This window comes from Rattus rattus, chromosome 5 (genome assembly GCF_011064425.1).
Source record: "Rattus rattus isolate New Zealand chromosome 5, Rrattus_CSIRO_v1, whole genome shotgun sequence".
Taxonomy (NCBI): domain Eukaryota; kingdom Metazoa; phylum Chordata; class Mammalia; order Rodentia; family Muridae; genus Rattus; species Rattus rattus.
In genome coordinates, this window is record NC_046158.1 from 110,786,586 (window position 1) to 110,802,771 (window position 16,186).

General features: G+C 54.2%; 1 protein-coding gene across 1 annotated transcript; it reads right to left on the minus strand.

Annotated features, from left to right (window-relative positions):
• Nucleotides 1-1,081: 1,081 nt before the first annotated feature.
• Adam33 (ADAM metallopeptidase domain 33) lies at nucleotides 1,082-13,078 on the minus strand. The gene is given in 23 exon segments (XM_032902349.1): nucleotides 1,082-1,274; nucleotides 1,441-1,511; nucleotides 2,700-2,844; nucleotides 2,923-3,031; nucleotides 3,104-3,181; nucleotides 3,271-3,469; nucleotides 3,565-3,673; nucleotides 3,787-3,982; nucleotides 4,183-4,272; nucleotides 4,386-4,563; nucleotides 4,953-5,095; nucleotides 5,172-5,256; nucleotides 5,400-5,449; nucleotides 5,452-5,472; nucleotides 5,475-5,570; nucleotides 5,661-5,732; nucleotides 5,817-5,882; nucleotides 6,094-6,283; nucleotides 6,420-6,496; nucleotides 6,669-6,747; nucleotides 8,203-8,279; nucleotides 10,688-10,767; nucleotides 12,973-13,078. Coding segments are annotated over 23 exon segments (2,343 nt in total). The 3' UTR covers nucleotides 1,082-1,248.
• Nucleotides 13,079-16,186: the final 3,108 nt, after the last annotated feature.

A 16,186-nucleotide genomic window follows, 5' to 3' on the forward strand; every position in this document is an offset into this window, starting at 1 on the left:
ATTCGGAGACACTGACTGATTCTCTAGCTGGCAGACATCCTAGGGTGAGGGTCCCATCAGAGGGTTCTCTCTGCCTGTCCCACAGCAGTGAGCTTGCATCAGAGGGCTCTCCTGCCTGTCCCTCACCCCCTTCGGGTTTATGCCTTCCCTATCTTCAGGAAAGACTAACAGATCCCACTTTTGCCACATGGACTTTGAGACTCTGCCTTACTGTCTCTCGTGCTGGGGCCTAGCTCTCCTAGGAACCCCACTGTTAGGTTTTAAATCTCGGCCCATGCAGGACAGGAAATACTAAGACATGTGGAAGGTTTAATAAGAGTAGAAGAGAGGAAAGGCCGGCCATGGGCATGTGGAGGGGGGATGGGGGCAAGAACAGAGAAGAACAAAGAGCAAGAGGGGGAAAAGAGGTAAGAGAGAGTAAGAGAAGGAGGGGCAAGCAGCCCCTTTCATAGTGTCAAGCACAGCTGGCCAGGTAGCTGTGGGGGTGGAGCTTAAACAGAATACCAACACCCACCATGCTGTTTTCTCTCTGTCTGTACATGGTGCTACTAATTTTGTTTTGTTTTTTGTTCGATTGTTTGTTTCAAAACAGGATTTCTCTGTGTAGCCCTAGCTATCCTGGAACTCACATAGACCAGGCTGGCCTTGAACTCAGAGACCTTCCTTCCCCTGCCTCCCGAGTGCTGGCACCTCCACTGCCCAGCTGTTGTTTCTAGTTTCTTTATTTCGCAGTAATCCATCTCAGTGTCCTTGGATAAACCACTCAGACCCTTTCAGCAAGTCACAGCCAACAGCGCTGATAGAGCTTGTGGATTTACTGTTACTAGATACATTGTGACATTTCAGAATAGCACGGCTCTCCGGGCAGGTGGGATACATCATGACATGGCTGTGGGTTCCTGTGGTGAGTAGGGAGCTCAGCATCCGGCCATCGGAAGTATGAGAGTGCACTGAGTCACTGAGGACTGGGCCCAGAGGCTGCAAGTCATGTGGCAGGACACATTCGTCCTCCCTCAGTAAGAACCACAGGGTCTGCCTTCCCTGCCCTTAGGGCTTCCAGCATCCTGGTCTCCATGACAATGGCTTCTCTGAGGGCCATGCCCCGTTTCCTTATTTATAGCCCATAAATCTGAGGAGTAGGCAACAAACTGAGACAGATTGGTGACTGGGCAATGGGAGGGCCTGGGGTGCTTCACCTACCGTAGGGATTGGGCAGGTCTGCACGGCACAAGCTTCAGAGGGTAGTTCCTAGGTAAGCTCAGACTCCTCAGGGTCTGAGAACAATTCAAGAGATGAAGGGTGCAAATGCTGTTGGCAAAGGTCCCTGGCTGAGCAGGGCACGAGGATTGAAGGTGGTTGAGGGTTAAGTAAAGGGAGCATCTAGAAGGAGGCAAGGACCCACCCTCACTTCCCTCTCCATGTCCCAAGTGCCACACTTACTCGGGGGCGAGGGCTCTCCAGTGATGATGGAGCCAAACTCCACGGGGTGAACACTGCCCAGAGGTTGGTCCCTGCAGGGGCATGGGTGGAACAGGTAAGAGTTCAGAAGGTAGGAAAGTGACCATGAATGAGACAAAGGGGGATTGCTTCCCCATAGCATGATGCAGTCCCAGTTCTGTGAGGCCGATTTTTCCACTCAGACTCCCTCACTCACTCTAGATGTAGGCCCCGCTCGGGTCCCATCTAAAGCTGAGGTGCAGAGATGTCTCCCTTGGGGCGGGAGCTGTGCCTTCCCTCGCTCTGTTCAGGCCTGCTCTGCTAGTCCAGACTCTGTTCCTTTCTCATGGCCTTGCCATTTCTTTTGATGGTTCATCAAATGTTCCCAGTGTCCTGAGACCCCCATCCCGATGACAGTGTGCAGCTGTCCCCCCTCTGCAGTGGCCCTTCCAACTGCCACTCCACCCGTTTCTCCGCCTGCAGAGCCCCAGTCACTACCTGGCTTTTCCTAGACCTTCTCACTGGCTCCTGGGGCTGCTGGTGCTGTACCCCGCCTGAGGTGCCCTCTAGTCACATCTCTAGCCCAAACCCTGCCCTTTCCTTCAACTTCCAAATTCAGGTGTGGACAGAATGTGCCCAGGGGTCCTGTGAAGAGGCAGCCCTAGATAGACCATTCGTGTTATCAGGTGGCATTTCTGACTGCCAGAGAATTGGGTTTGTGGCGAGTTACAGGGGACAGAGGCACTGAGTCCTGTCACAGAGTGGTCAACACTATAGCTGGCCAGCGATAGGAAGCACAAAGAGGTGCTGGGCTTAGCACTGAGGCGCTTGAAGGGAGTAATGACTAATTAGGGCAAAGGCCGTGGAGATGGCTGAAGAATCGGGACAAGGAAGCTAGAGAAGTCTTCAGGGACACAGTGGAGCACAGGCTGTGTTGAATTTGTTTAAAGCAGGAAAGGAAAAAGAAATGCAAGGTGAGGCCACAGCCTGGTGGGAGGCAGAGAAGCTGTACTGGGGGGAGAGAGGAAAGAACGGCACCGGCAAGTGCTGGTCAGGGCAGTGATACACACCATAGACCTCTTCTCACTGCCTATAGGCTCTCTACATCCAGAGGAGAATAAGGACCCCATTTAGCCTCCTACAGCCCCAGCTCCCTGTAGTCACCCACTCTTCAAAGCCCTGATGAGTCCTGAGAGGCAGGAGTCACAGTGGCAGGCTCAGGAAGAGGAATCGGAGCCCTCAGAGGCTGGCACTGAGCCTACCTATTACATAGGGCGTCCCTCCTGCAGCACCGTCCTGGTTGCTGACAGAGTGTTGGGAGCTGGTAGTAGCACCAGGCTAGGCCAGCCCCAGGAAGTAGAGGCAGCAGAAAGCTGAGTAGCATGGCCAATGGGAAGGCATCTGGATCTGTGGAGTACAGGGTGCTGAGTCCCAAGCAGGCTACTGCCCAGGTAGTACCTCCCTGCTCCCACCCCATTGGCATACTCGTAGACTGTGCAGGGCCACTATCCACACTACCACCCAAGCCAGGCTTGTCACAGAAGGGTGGAGACCAGCCTGCAGCACAGTGACAGTTACGATTGCTATTGCAAACCTAAGAAGAGGATAGAACAGTCACCAGGGAGCAAGGACCTCCAAGGTCACCCTGACCCCTTAGACTACTCACCCCACGGTTATGGCAGCCAGTCGAGCAACGCTCCAACTCCTGGGAGGTAGCATTCTGACAGTGCCTCCCCTGGCACACCTACGGGCATTGTGCCCACTGGGCAGTGAGGAGAACACTTTGGCATGGAGGACTCAATAACCAGGAGGGGTTGGGTGGGCAGGGCTCACCATTCTAGGTCCACAGCGGGTGCCTGGCTCCACCAGACCCAAGCCAAGCTGGTCCAGATGAGTATCAGGGAGTACGAAAGCTCCCCGGCAAAGCACTTGGCGGCCCTCTAGCAGAATTGTGGAATCCACAGTCACTACGTGCGGCACTAGTGGGTTTGGCTTCCCTCCCTGGCACAGCAACTTCCCACACTGAGCGTCCCTGGGGAGGACGTGGAAGGTGGACAACATCTTTGAGTGTTCCCTCCACATGTTCCGTCCTATTCTATAGCTGTAGACCTCAGCTCCACACCTCACCTCTGTGTGCAGGGCAGGAAGCTACCCTTACTGTCCTGGCCACAGTTCCCCTGTGAATTCCCCACGGAGTTCATCTGCTGGAAACATGGCTCAGGAGCCGGCTGGGATCCTGGGGGAGAGAATCGGGGCAGCTCAGGCCTCGCTTTCACGTGTGGAGCTTGCCCACAGTAGAAAACCGCAGGTTTTAGTAGTGGTCAGGTCAGACCCAGCATTAGGTCTCACCAGGCCCCCATAGCTGCTGGCACTGCTTCTCCAGCGTGGGACACCAGCCATCTAGGCAATAGCCACGACCCTCAGCGCAGGGTGAGCCATCCAGTAGATAAACATCTGCGGGACAATGAGGGGAGGTGCCGGTGCAGAACTCGGGGAGGTCGCAGTCGTTCGCGGCGGGACGACAAGGTGTGCCTGCGGGCTTTAGCTACACCAATGACCCATTAAAGGAAAGGTTCGATCCCCAGCTCCGAAAAAAAAAAAAAAAGTCATAGGAAAGCAGAGAGGTCTTTGCTGAAAGCCCGAAGGAGTGCTAAGTGAACCCTCACACAGGATCAAACTCATACTCAGAAAGGTACCAGCCCAGCTAAGATCAACAGGCCGCTCCCCAGTATCCCGAGTCCTCACCAGGCACCGCGCACAGCAATCACCCTGGGCGCATTGCGCCCCGGCACGCAGGGAACAGTTGTGGACAAAGCAGCAGGGATCTGGGCGCTTCTGAAGTTAGAAAAGGAGAGAACAGAACACGTGACTGCGGAGCAAGTTAGATCTGGGAGAGGCTGGGAGCATGGGTCAGCCTTGAACCCCAGGAACTGAGAAGGTGACCTGACCTGGCCAGAACCGCAGTCGCACTCTTCTTCTGCTTCCACGAAGCCGTTTCCGCAGCGGCTGGGCAGCACCAGGAGCCCGGGAGCCGAGACGTTAGAGAGGCACGCACCGCCCCCTTTGCGGAAGAAGGTGCGCAGCTGGCGGCGGCTGCAGGCGCTGAAGACGCGCGGGAAAGGATGCCTACAGATGGAAGCAGAGAGGCAGGTGTCATGTCCTAAGCTCTGGCTGCTACTGCACTCTGGGCCCCGGGGTTAGCCGCTAAGATGGTTACCTCCTAAGCTAAGCTAAGCGAGCAGTCTACAGAAAGGAGGGGAAAGGAATGCAAGGAACTCGCGACAAGAGGCTGTGACGCTAAAATCTGGCAGTCCGGGCCCCAAGGAGGACCAACGATTAGAGTGGAGTACCCTAGTCTGGCAGTCATTCTGAGACTCGAGCTTATCGGCATTTCTCCCACCGAGGCCCTATTAACAGGTGGTTACCACCCTCACTTGGGGAAGAGGGAACTGAGGGGTAACCAAAGAAACGCAGTCTCTGTGTCCAGGTCCGGTGACACCAACATCTGTGCGTACCCTGTAGCTGCTTCCATGACGCAGCCTCCTTGCTCTGCGTCTGCCTCCATGCAGCAGCCCTCTGGGTCATGGTGGAGGCCTAGGCTGTGGCCTATCTCGTGGGCCACGGTGGCTGCTGTGCCGATGGGGAGTTCCGAGTGGTCCTGGGGAGCCGGGCTTCACTGAGGACCACAAACCCTGCCCAAACCTCTCTCCTCCTCGGTCCCCAGGAGAGCTTACTGTGCTCACACCTCCGGAGCTCTCTGCGTGGCACATGCCCTCCACAGGCGCCAGGCCCACCGTGGTACCCTGGAAAGTGCGGCCCCTAAGGATGGTGGAGCAGGGCGTGTCTGGGTGGAGCTGGAAATAAGGACCTCCAGCAAGCAGTGTGTGTGTGTGTGTGTGTGTGTGTGTGTGTGTGTGTGTGTGTGTGTGTGTGTGTGTGTGTGTGAGTGAAAAGGGCACCACGTGAGCAGTTCACGTGGAGTCGTAGGTCTCCTGACCCACAGCTCACGGGCGCCCACTGTAGGAAAGCCCAGAGCTGGCTTGCTTTTCGTCCTGCGTGATGCGGCTATGATCCTGCTCCGTCCACACTTCCAGCCCGGTCAACACCAACTGAATATCCAGAGTCCTGAGAATCTGAGGGAGAGACTGGCTGAGGTCAGGAACCAGGCACACCGGGCCAGAGCTTTTCAATTGCCTCGCTCCCAGGCGCCCTAACCACCCAACCTGGTCCACGCAATTGGCAATTTCCAGGAGGCGCTGTCTTGTGTGGTTCAAATTCTGACGCTGAAGCAAGAACTAAGAAGGCAGAAATCCCTGAGCTATAAGAGGGCTGAGCAGGCTCCAGCCCAGCCCAGTCAGACTTCTTAGGTCTCTCCTCACCAGGGCGTGGTCAGCCACTATGTACAGTTCCAGGTACTTGGGACTCCTGCGAGCCTCTCGCCTCATCTGTGAGGAGCAAATGGTGAGGGGACAGACTGCTTGACCGAATCCTGGCCGCACACCACAATCCCCGGGGGCCGGGGAGGGGACAATTAAACTTCGGCTCAAACTTGATTCTTCAGCCTCCGAATTAAAACAGGAAGAACCCGTCTAGGTCCTTGCATTCCTGTCTCCTCTGGTTTGAAGGACCAGATCCACACTCGTTTGTGCCCCTTACCCTTCTGTGGGGGACATGAGGAAGACGGGCCATTCCTGCTTTGAACTGGGAGTTCTTGTCTTTCCTCGCCCCTCTCCAGGTGAACAATTGTCCCACCCGGAAGATCTTGTGGGTTGGGAAGTCCTTGGTGTCCCCAGGCGTCCAGGGGTGTAGATAATAGCTCACTTTGCTGCTAAGCACAATAAGGCCACTAGAGTGCAGGGGAGTGCAGAGATGTGTAAAACAAACAAACAAACAAACAACAACAAAACCCAAAACCAAAAAACAAACAAAAACTCCCGAGCTTTCACCTCTGCAGCCCCAGGCCCTCTCCCCCAACTCCTTACCTCATCCCGGAGCAGGTGCTGAGGACTACCCAGGACTCCTGGAAGCCCCTCACACACCCCTGATAGTGGCAATGATCCTAGAGAGGAGGAAACTCATACCAAAATCTCAGTAGGGGCTCAAGTTGGAGGGACAATGAGGAAGGCGGACCTAAAGGCAGACTACAACCCCCTTAGGAATGCAAAACGGGATAGGGGAGCATTTAGGATGCACCTCTCACACTGTCCTCAGAGCCCATGAAAGCGTCTCACCGTGTGGTTGGGGGACAGCACTATGGGCTGCCCATCCGGGCTGTAGTAGGTTTCTGTGTATCCTGGGGCCAGAAGCCTGCTGGAAAGCGGGGGTTTCAGGAGTCACTGAATTTAGACCTCCCTCCTGCAGGCCTTGCTTCCAGGTCTCCTCCCCTGGGGCTAACTGAGCCACTTCTTTGAACAAGACTTGCAGTGAGTCAGAAGGGAAAGGACAGCAAGGGGGGTGCCATTCCTGCTTTGTACTTGGAGTTCTTTTCTCTCTGGGACCCTCCTTCACTGTGCCTCAAAGGGAAAACCTCGGACTAAGGAAGACAAAGGTCTGGAGCGAGCCCTGAGGTGGCTTAGACAAGGGAACAGAAGTGTGGAAGCACCAGGAGAGCGGCTGGGAACCTTTGGTGCTGTGGAGTCTGCAGCTGGCTGGTGAGGAGGAGTCAGGGGATATTGCCTCAGACATGCCACGTGGGGCCAGGGCGCTCGTGCCTTTGCTGAACAGACCCTAGGACGTTCGGACTCCTAGATCCCATGTCTCCATCTGCCCCTCATGGGGGCTTACTTCCCACTTCCACAGAAAACAAAGTCCCACCTGCCTGAAGTTGCCTCTGTTCAGCCCGCCTGGGCAAGGATCCCTTTTCCTAGAGCTAGCCTCTACTCAGTAATGACTCCAATTTCAGGCTCCTTCCCTGCCCCCACCAAGAACACAGCATCCATCCATGAGTAGCTGTTGCTGCTTCTCTTCCTTCCTTCCTTCCTTCCTTTTTTCCTTCTTCCTCCTCCTTCTCCCCTCCTCTTCTCTCCCCTCCTCTCCCTCCCCCGCTTCTTCCCTTTTCCTCTTCCTCACTCCTCCTTTATATTTTGAGACAGGGTTTTGCTAAGTTGCCTAGGCTGGTCTTGAACTCACTCTGTATAACCCAAGGCAGGCCCTGACTTGACTCTGTGTTTCTCCTGCCCAGCCTCCTGAGGAGCAGGACTTACAGGCCTGCACCACCATGGCTGACTTCAATTGCTCTTCCTTACAAAAATTCCTGACTCCAACTTCACCTTGTCCTCTAGATCACCCACCCAGCTCCAGGCCGTTGTACGGCCAGCCGTCCTTACACTCATTTCAACTCTGCTTCTTGCTGGCTGCCTTCTTCCATCTGGTCCCACTGGGACTTGCCCAGCCCCTTCCTCCCTGTTCTCTTCCAAGCAGATGGAGCCGTTCCAGGTAGACCAGATGAACTGTCATCACTGGATTCTGACCTTTGTAGCTTTTTTCCTGCCATGTGTGGAAGTTCCCTTCGTCAGGAATTCCCTTTGAATTAAGGTATCAGGAACTGACCGCTGGTCTCCAGCGTGGAGCCACTCAGCAGGGGCATGAGATGGAAAGCAGGTATGTTTTTACCTACAGCTGGGTTCAGTCCACTTTAGCCTCAAGGCATCAGCCACTCTCCCTGTCACTCATGTCGCTTCCCGCCCAGCCTCCCCCGAGAAAGCTCTGATCCTCTCTGGAGAGGGTCTGTGTCTGGGCTTCAGCAACCCCCAGGCTGGTACTCACTGGTTCTTCTCCAATTCAAGCAGGAGATCCTGGCCTTCAGCCTTTAAAGCCACCAGCACTGAGTCAGGCTTGGAGATCTGACAGAGAAGGAATGCAGTGACACACCAGGCCTCCAGGCCACCTGCCGGCCAGGGAACCGGTAGGAGGTAGAGCTGCCTAGTGAGAAGACTCACAGGGACTCCTGGCTCCTGCATGGCAGGCTGTAGATAGATGTGGGAGCTGTAACTCAGATGGTCCCAGTGCTTGTGTTGGTGACACGGACCCTTAAAGATGCACAACACCCATCTACGGACACAGCGGTTGCTAAGTTGCTCAGGTCCTTTGTGTGCTTGTCTGCTATGGGCATATGCTATGTCCTTAAACAGGGGCCCCATGAAAAGGGGCTCCTGAGCCTTGCCCTTGGTCTCTTCTGTTCCTAGAGAAGACAGGAAGAACAGAGGGCAGTGGGCACTAAGAGTGATGTGGGTCATTGGTTGAGCTAAAGCTTTGGCCGTCTCATGTTCTGCCTGGGGCCTTGTTTCTGTTTTGATTGCGTGCAGGTTTGCTGGCTTGCTAGTTTGCTGTGGGTGCTGCAGATCGAGCCCAGGGCCTTGCTTGTGCCAAACAAGCACCAGATCACCGGGCTCCATCCGCAGCTCCTTGCCTTGTTACATATCTTTCCATCTCGCTGCCTTCCCTCATTCCTGATAGAAGCCAGACTTTTTCCTCCACCTCCAATTCCAGGGAGCCGCCCGGCCCGCTGAAACTCCCCCAGGCCGGCCTCATAACTGAACTCATGAAATAAACACGAACCCCAACTCTGGCTCCCCCAAAAGTGTTGCCTCTCTCAGCTTGATGTCAGAAGGTCTGGCCTCAGCCCTCTAGCCACCTCTCCTTTCTCACTGACTGGCTACAAGCCAGAACTGGAACTAGCCCAAGAGATTCCAGGGAAGGCTGCTGTAATATTTTAAAATGTTTTCCTCACCCAAGATGGCTTTCCCTTTTTTATCCCAAAATGCACTGGGCTGGGACCCTGACCAAGAATCTTGCAGGGGGCCCTTCCCCAGCAAGTGTAGAGTAGATGGCCCTTAATTCCTCAGCCACGGGCTCCATGAGGACCCAAACATGAGCTTATGTGGTTGGAATGCTCCCTGCTTTACAGGAAAATGTCTGCTCTGGGAAAAAGGAAGCCCACCCCCCGACCCCCGTGGAAGGTCCCCTCCCTCTGCAGGCCTTGCTGCCTTTACTTCTGCTCCAGCGTCCCCCCCCCCCCTGTGCCCCATCCCCACCCTGCAGTATGATCCTGTTTGTGAAATGTACAAGCCCTGCCAAAGCTCCTCCTGTCCTGTCCTCACAGGCTTCCTAACGCAGAGCAGAGTCCCCCTGGGACTCTCTCACAGACCAAGCCAGGCAAGGAGAGAGGCCACAGTCAGGGGAACCCGTGTGTGTCCACAAGTCATCTTTGCTTGACTAGTTGAGACAAATCCTAGAGGTCTGAGGGACCCCAGTGAAGGCCCTAGCTGGAAGGTTTAGCTTTCTGGAAACCCAGGTTATGGTGGCAACACTCTCAGGTTTGAACAGTGGGGCTGCCCTCTGTCTAGAAGTACAGATTCAAACTCCAGCTTGAGTAGTTGTAGGAGAGCAGGGGAAGGCAATAGTCTGAAGCTCTTAGCTCTCAGGGGGCCTCAGGCTTCTAGGACCAATGAGCTATTCAAGCATGAGTAACTTTACAAGCTCTGGGGGGCTGAGTTTGCCTCTCTGAAAGACAGGCATACAGTGCTGGCCTCACTGTGCAGAACAGCTGTAAGGGCACACAGCTATTCTGGGAGAATGCAATGAGCAGGAGTTAGGGGGAGGCTGGGCAGGGTGCTGGAGAAGTGAACCGAAGTGAGGATACATCTGGGGATACAAGGAGCTGGACCACAGGTTTCTCACTCGCACCAGGTGGCTTCCAGCCGTGGAAGCTGAGGTTACAGGAGAGCACTGTGTCCACAGAGCCATGTGTTCCCCATCAACGTGGCTAAGGGGGATATTTTGGTGTCCTTCCTTTAAAAGCTCCTGAAGCTGGCATGATGGCTCATCACTTGAAACCCACCAGGGCTATATAACAAGACCCTGTCTCAATCAAAACAGAACACACACACACACACAACACACACACACACACACACACACACACACACACACAGCTTCTGAAAAGCTTTAGACCCCAAACTGTGAACTTATCTTTGCTAGTTGAGTGGGGATGGCCTGGATGTTCCCCCATGGAGAAGAGGGTGAGGGCCAGGAATAGAAGAGGGTGGGAGGGAGGAAGCCCAAAATGACTTCCATGTGTGCAGACTCACGCCATCTAGATGTCTCCTTGTCCCACCCACCCGACAGGGAGTGGCTTAATGGTACAGTGATTTGGTTCTGAGAACCCCAGAAAAACTGACACTGCATTTGGGGGAGAGGACAGAGGCTGAGACCCAGGACCCCTAATAAGGACAGGATAAGGGATGGTTACCTGCTCTTTCAGGGTGACCTTGAGCCACGTTTTCCCGTCCAAAACCCAGTGGGGAGTGACTAGCTCTCCACCGGCATTTCCTGGGGTGAAAACAGAGACTAGTGTCAGGATAGCAATTAGGAGCAGGGAGCCATGGGGAAGGAGGAGTCCTGAAAGCTGGACTCCATTTGTAACACTCCCGGGGTTTGGTATTCATGGGGCATCCCTTGAATGAAGCAGCAACCAGGGAGGTGGCAAAAGAGAAACTGAGGCACCTGGAAACATCCCCATTGGGGAATTTGAGAACAGCCAGAGCTTGGGAAGCTGATTTGAGGTCAGAGGTCCCAGGAAGAAGCCCAGATTCAAGGGCAGAGGGGCTGGGAAGAAGGAGGCAGCCGTGGGTATTTTTAGACTGGGCAGCAGATGCCTTTAGGGTGAGAGATGTGTAACCAGAGGCCTCCTTTGCCATCTGAGTAAGACAGCCACCAGATGTCTCCCCCACAGCTCCCCACTCCCATTGGGGTTGATGCTGGTGGTGGGACTCTGAGGGACCTGGTCCAGAACCCCTCCCTTCTCTTTGTGTCAAGGTGAAGGGAGGAGCTGGGGTTCAGAGGCTCAGTCATCCTGGGCCAGGCATTTCCAGGGGGGCTCCAGGAGGAGTATCTGAGCCAAGCCTTACTCAGAGGGTGTTGGAATGTTCTTCAGGAATGTTCCTACCTCCCCTCTCCTATCTGGTCCCAGAAACACTCCCAGGACCAATCCTGCAGGAGCCAGGCTCCAACAGCCAGAGGCGGCAGCAAGCCCACTTATCCCTGACACTGGATTCTCCAGTTGGGCCAGACAAACAAAACAAACAACAACAACAACAACAACAAAACAAACAAACAAAAACAAAGAAACCCCAGCCACCCCCAGCTCTGGCCCTAGCCCTGCCAAAGCTAAGAACTCTCGTTGGCTCAGCTGGGTCATCCTAACTCCTTGTTCCTCTCCCACCTCCTCTCTAGATCCCAGACATCAAAATCCTGGAGTAGGAGCTGGAGATGTGGGTCGGTGGGTAAGAGCACTCGTTGTTTTTCCAGAGTATCAGGTTCAGTTCTCAGCACCCACATAGTGGCCCATGACCAACCATCGGTAACTCCAGCTGCAGGGGTTCCGTCTCCCTGTTCTGACCCCCAGGTTTCCTGGTACCTCCATGGTACACAGATGTATGTGTGCGCAAAACACTCACACACGTCTTTAAAATCTGAAATAGCAGCAGCTCCAGGAACCTCGTCCTTAAAATCACACGTGCTTCTTAATCAGTGAGCCATCATGCCACTGCGGATGAGGGTGTGACTGTGGAATGGAGGCTAGAGAGAAGACAGAGGAGAGGGAAGGACAGAGAAGCCTTCCTGGAAGTCAAAGATCTCTCAGCCAAGAGAAGGCTTAACTGGATATGGAGAACCAAGTCTTGCTGGCCTCAGGTCACCAAGGGCAACGGATTCAGGCGTGAGTGTTCTCTGTGCAGTCCTGCAAGGCCACCTTCAGGAAGAAGGCGAGGATGGAGACTGGGGGGGACTAAAGTGGAAACTGAGGAAGCCAGGGAACACAAAGGCACTCTCTTCCCGCCATCAACTATGGCCTGGCTAAAAGTGATACAGTGGTCACTCAGCACCCTCAGAACCTTATGAAGCAGGACTCCATAGGTGGCTTCCAGGCCGCCCAACAATCCAGCCCTCAGCCCTTGCTGCCTTCCCCCCGGAAGTCCTTCTGCCTTCTGGCCAGCCAGGCGCCTGCTGCACCGAGTTTGGAGACCCTACACACTCGGGGATGTTAAGAGCGGTTACTGCGGTACTGGAGTGAGGAGAGGTTACAGTCCGAAGAGAAAGTGGCAGTCCCAGGCACTGCTGGCAGACACCCCTGCTAGAAGAACTGCCACATAAGGCAACCGTATAAACACCATACACATTGCCCAGAGCCAAGCTGAGGGGAGGATGAGCCGAACAGGGCAGCTAGGCCTGTGAGCAGACCGGGACTCCAAGGACCCAAGGGCACCAGTCCTTCCTGGAGGAGGAAGACGCCCTGTCCTGATAGTCTGGAGGTGCAGAAGCTTCGGAGCAGAGATAAGAGATAGGCAGCACTCAAGAGAGGGTAGAGTTGCCTCTTTGCTTAGCTAAGTGTGGGCAAGTCTACTCCAGGGCTTTCCCACGCCCTGTCCTGGCCAGGTAGCCCAGGGTGGAGAACTCTGTGTTCCAGTAGTTGCACTGGAACCCAGGACCACCACCACTTCACCCTGCCCTAGAGGCGCCCCAGCCCAGCATCCTCACCTGGAAACATCCGAGCGCTCAGCAGAGGACACGCGGGAAGCAACAGCAGCAGCAATAGCAGCATGGGAGACCCCCCGGGTCTCCCGCACCCGCACCCCGAGCCCATGGCTGGAGTGCCTTTGCCTCCCACTCTTGCTGTGCAGTTGGCTCCACCCTGGCTGGAGGGAGCCCGCCTCCTCCCGCCCTCAGTCGGCCTCGCGCCACCTCGCCGGAGCCTGTCCCTACCCTGGCCCGCAAGACAGGAGTCCGCGCTGCGGGAGCCAGTACGACCCTCCCTGGCTTCACTGGCAACAACCCTACCCTCGCTGGCAAAGGGAGGCGAGGGAGGGAAGTCTGGGAAGGTTCTTAGAGAACCTCTCTGGTGCTGAACAGAGGCATTGGCTAAGTGATCCCCGCAGCTGCTCTGGTCTGCTCAGGGCAGGTCTCGGTCCCAGTCTTCCTAGTGACATGTGGACCGGCCTTTCTACCTGCCCTGAGCTGGGATTCCTCCCAGGATCTGTCTACCTGCACCTAGCGTCCCACCGCAGTGAAGCTGTCCCACTGTGAGCTGAGGCTCATCTGAGTACCTAGGGGTCTTGTAGCTGCGTTGCTGAAGTCTGTGGTTCCTGGCAGTGGTGGGCGCAGAGTAGAGGAACAGCGATGGTCAGGACAGAATTGTACTATACCACAGACTGCCCAGGTATAAGGAATCCTTCCCCAAGTTTTAGGGACATCGTTTTCGTGTTGAAAAGATCACTTCGTACACTTGGTGTGATATTGGATAGCAAGAGATTTAACTTTGAAATAATAAGCCGGTTAATAATTTCGTTGTGGGAATATGGAATGTAAAATTTCCAACAACAGAAAAAAAAACATTTATGTGATTCAAACATCAAACAATATGATAGATCAGGCAGTTGGATCCAGACAGGACACTCAAGACGGCCAGCCTGGGCAATATAAGGAGAGGTCTCATGGAAGAGAGAGGGAAGGGAAAGGGAGAGAGGGGAGCACACACACACACACACACACACACACACACACACACACAGAGAGAGAGAGAGAGAGAGAGAGAGAGAGAGAGAGAGAGAGAGAGAGAGAGAGAGACTTAGATAGACAAGCTTGGGGCCCTGAGTTCCATCCCCAGCACCCTAGCATCACATAAACTGGGTGTGCAGCACACAACTGCATCCCAGCAGATGGAGGCAGAGGACAAATTCAAAGTCCTGTACTGAAAAAGTGTGAGATCGGCCTGGAGACCTGGGGTGTCCGGGAGAGTGGGAGCGTCACCAAGGAGATGGCTTGGTAAGTAAAGTGCCTACTGTGCGTTCCTGAGTTGAGGTCTCCAGCAACCACAGAAAGGCAGAACCGGTGCACAAGCCTGAAAGCCCTGTGTTAGACTGGACAGAGACAGGCAAATTGTTGAGGTCCAGGTTCAGTAAGAGACCCTATCTCAAAAAAAACTGATGGAGAGTAACATTGGAAGAACTCAGAGTCACACACACACACACACACACACACACACACGGGGCGGGGCTGTGAGGGGGACTTGGAGATTGCTGTAGTTCGTGTCTCTAATTCCAGCACTTCAGAGGCAGCTGGAGCTGCACAGGAAGACCCTGACTCAAAAACCAAACACAAGCCGGGCAGGGGTGGCACACACCTTCAAGCCCAGCACTTGGGAGGCAGGCGGATCTCTAGGTTCAAGGCCAGCCTGGTCTACAGAGTGAGTTCCAGGACAGCCAGGGCTACACAGAGAAACCCTGTCTATAAAACCAAAACCAACCAAACAAAAAGAATCAAAAACAACCCTCCCCTACCACAACAAAGCAAACAAAGGAGAAAGTACAAAATGCTTAGGGAAGCCCTCGGTCTCTGTCCCTTCGATCCTCGCTTCCCCCCGGAAACCTCCTCTACCAATTTCTTACATTCGCTGCTGTGTTAGACACAGGTTTTGAAGAAATAAAATAACATAGTCATATGTGCTCAGTTTTCCAGCGAGTGGTTCGTTCTTTTTTTTACAATTTAAAGGACTCCATGTTTAAATGAGATTGGCCTTTGCCTGGAGTATAGGCTGTTTCCCAGTCTGTGAGTTTTACCCGGACTGTTGCCTATTACTGCTGCTCACTTATTGACGAGTTTGACGAGTCATTTCCCACGGTGTCACTGTGATCTCATTTCTTCATGGACTCTCCTGCCGCTGGACAGCCTGAATTTGAGACGGTTACACAGAGATTACAAGGCTGTTTGGCTCTGCTTCCTGGAGCCTGGGGTTAAAGGCATGCACCTCCATGCCCAATTTGTTCTGTTTCTAAGAGATGAGGTTTTGTTGTGTTGCCCAGACTGATCTCAGTCTCCTGGGCTCAAGGGATCCTCCCATCTTGGTATACAACACAAGACACAGGTAAGGTGGTGGAATTTTTCTTTTTAAATAGACATTCTTTCCGAAATATATGATCAGAAAGTGAGCAGTTCATCAGATTTTCACCACGTGGACCTTTTCACTGGCCCTCCAAAGCTCAATAGCAGTCCCATTTGCCCACCGTAGCTATTTCATTGCTTAACTGTGCCTGCCCTGGGTCTTCACTGTGAACTTGCTTGAGTCGAGAATCACCTAGGAGACACACCTCTGGACACATCAGGTCAGTGAGGGTGTTTCCAGAGAGCTTTAACGGAGACCAGAAGACCCAACTCAAATGTGGGCAGCGGTACCTGATGGTCTGGCATCCTGGATTGGGTCGGAAGAGGAAAGGTAAGAAGTAAACCTCTCTGTCTGCCTCCTCACCGACACAATGTGACCAGCTGCCTCCCACTCCTGCCCTCTCAACTGGAGCCCTCTGCTGCCGCCTTCCTGACCAGAGTGAGACAGTGCCTACCTCAACCCAAAAGAAAGGTTTCCTTCTGAAGTTGCCTTTGTCAGATCCTTTGACATCGAAGTAGGAAACGTAACTGCCACAAGCAGTAGTGGCCCTTGCCGCCAGCCCCTCCCGTTGACCACACTCAGCGGCAAGTGCAGCTTTTCATAGCCACGTGGACATGGCATAGCCTACTCGGCCATCCCCCTGCTGCTGAACATTCCTTGCTTTCTGTTCCTGGCTATGATGGGTAACACTGTTGTGAACACTCCAGTACAAATCTCAGGGTGACACATGCCCTCATTTTTCCTGAGTAAATGCCCAAGGGTCAAGGGAAGAATATTTTACCCTTAAGAGACACTGGCCAATCATCTCACAAA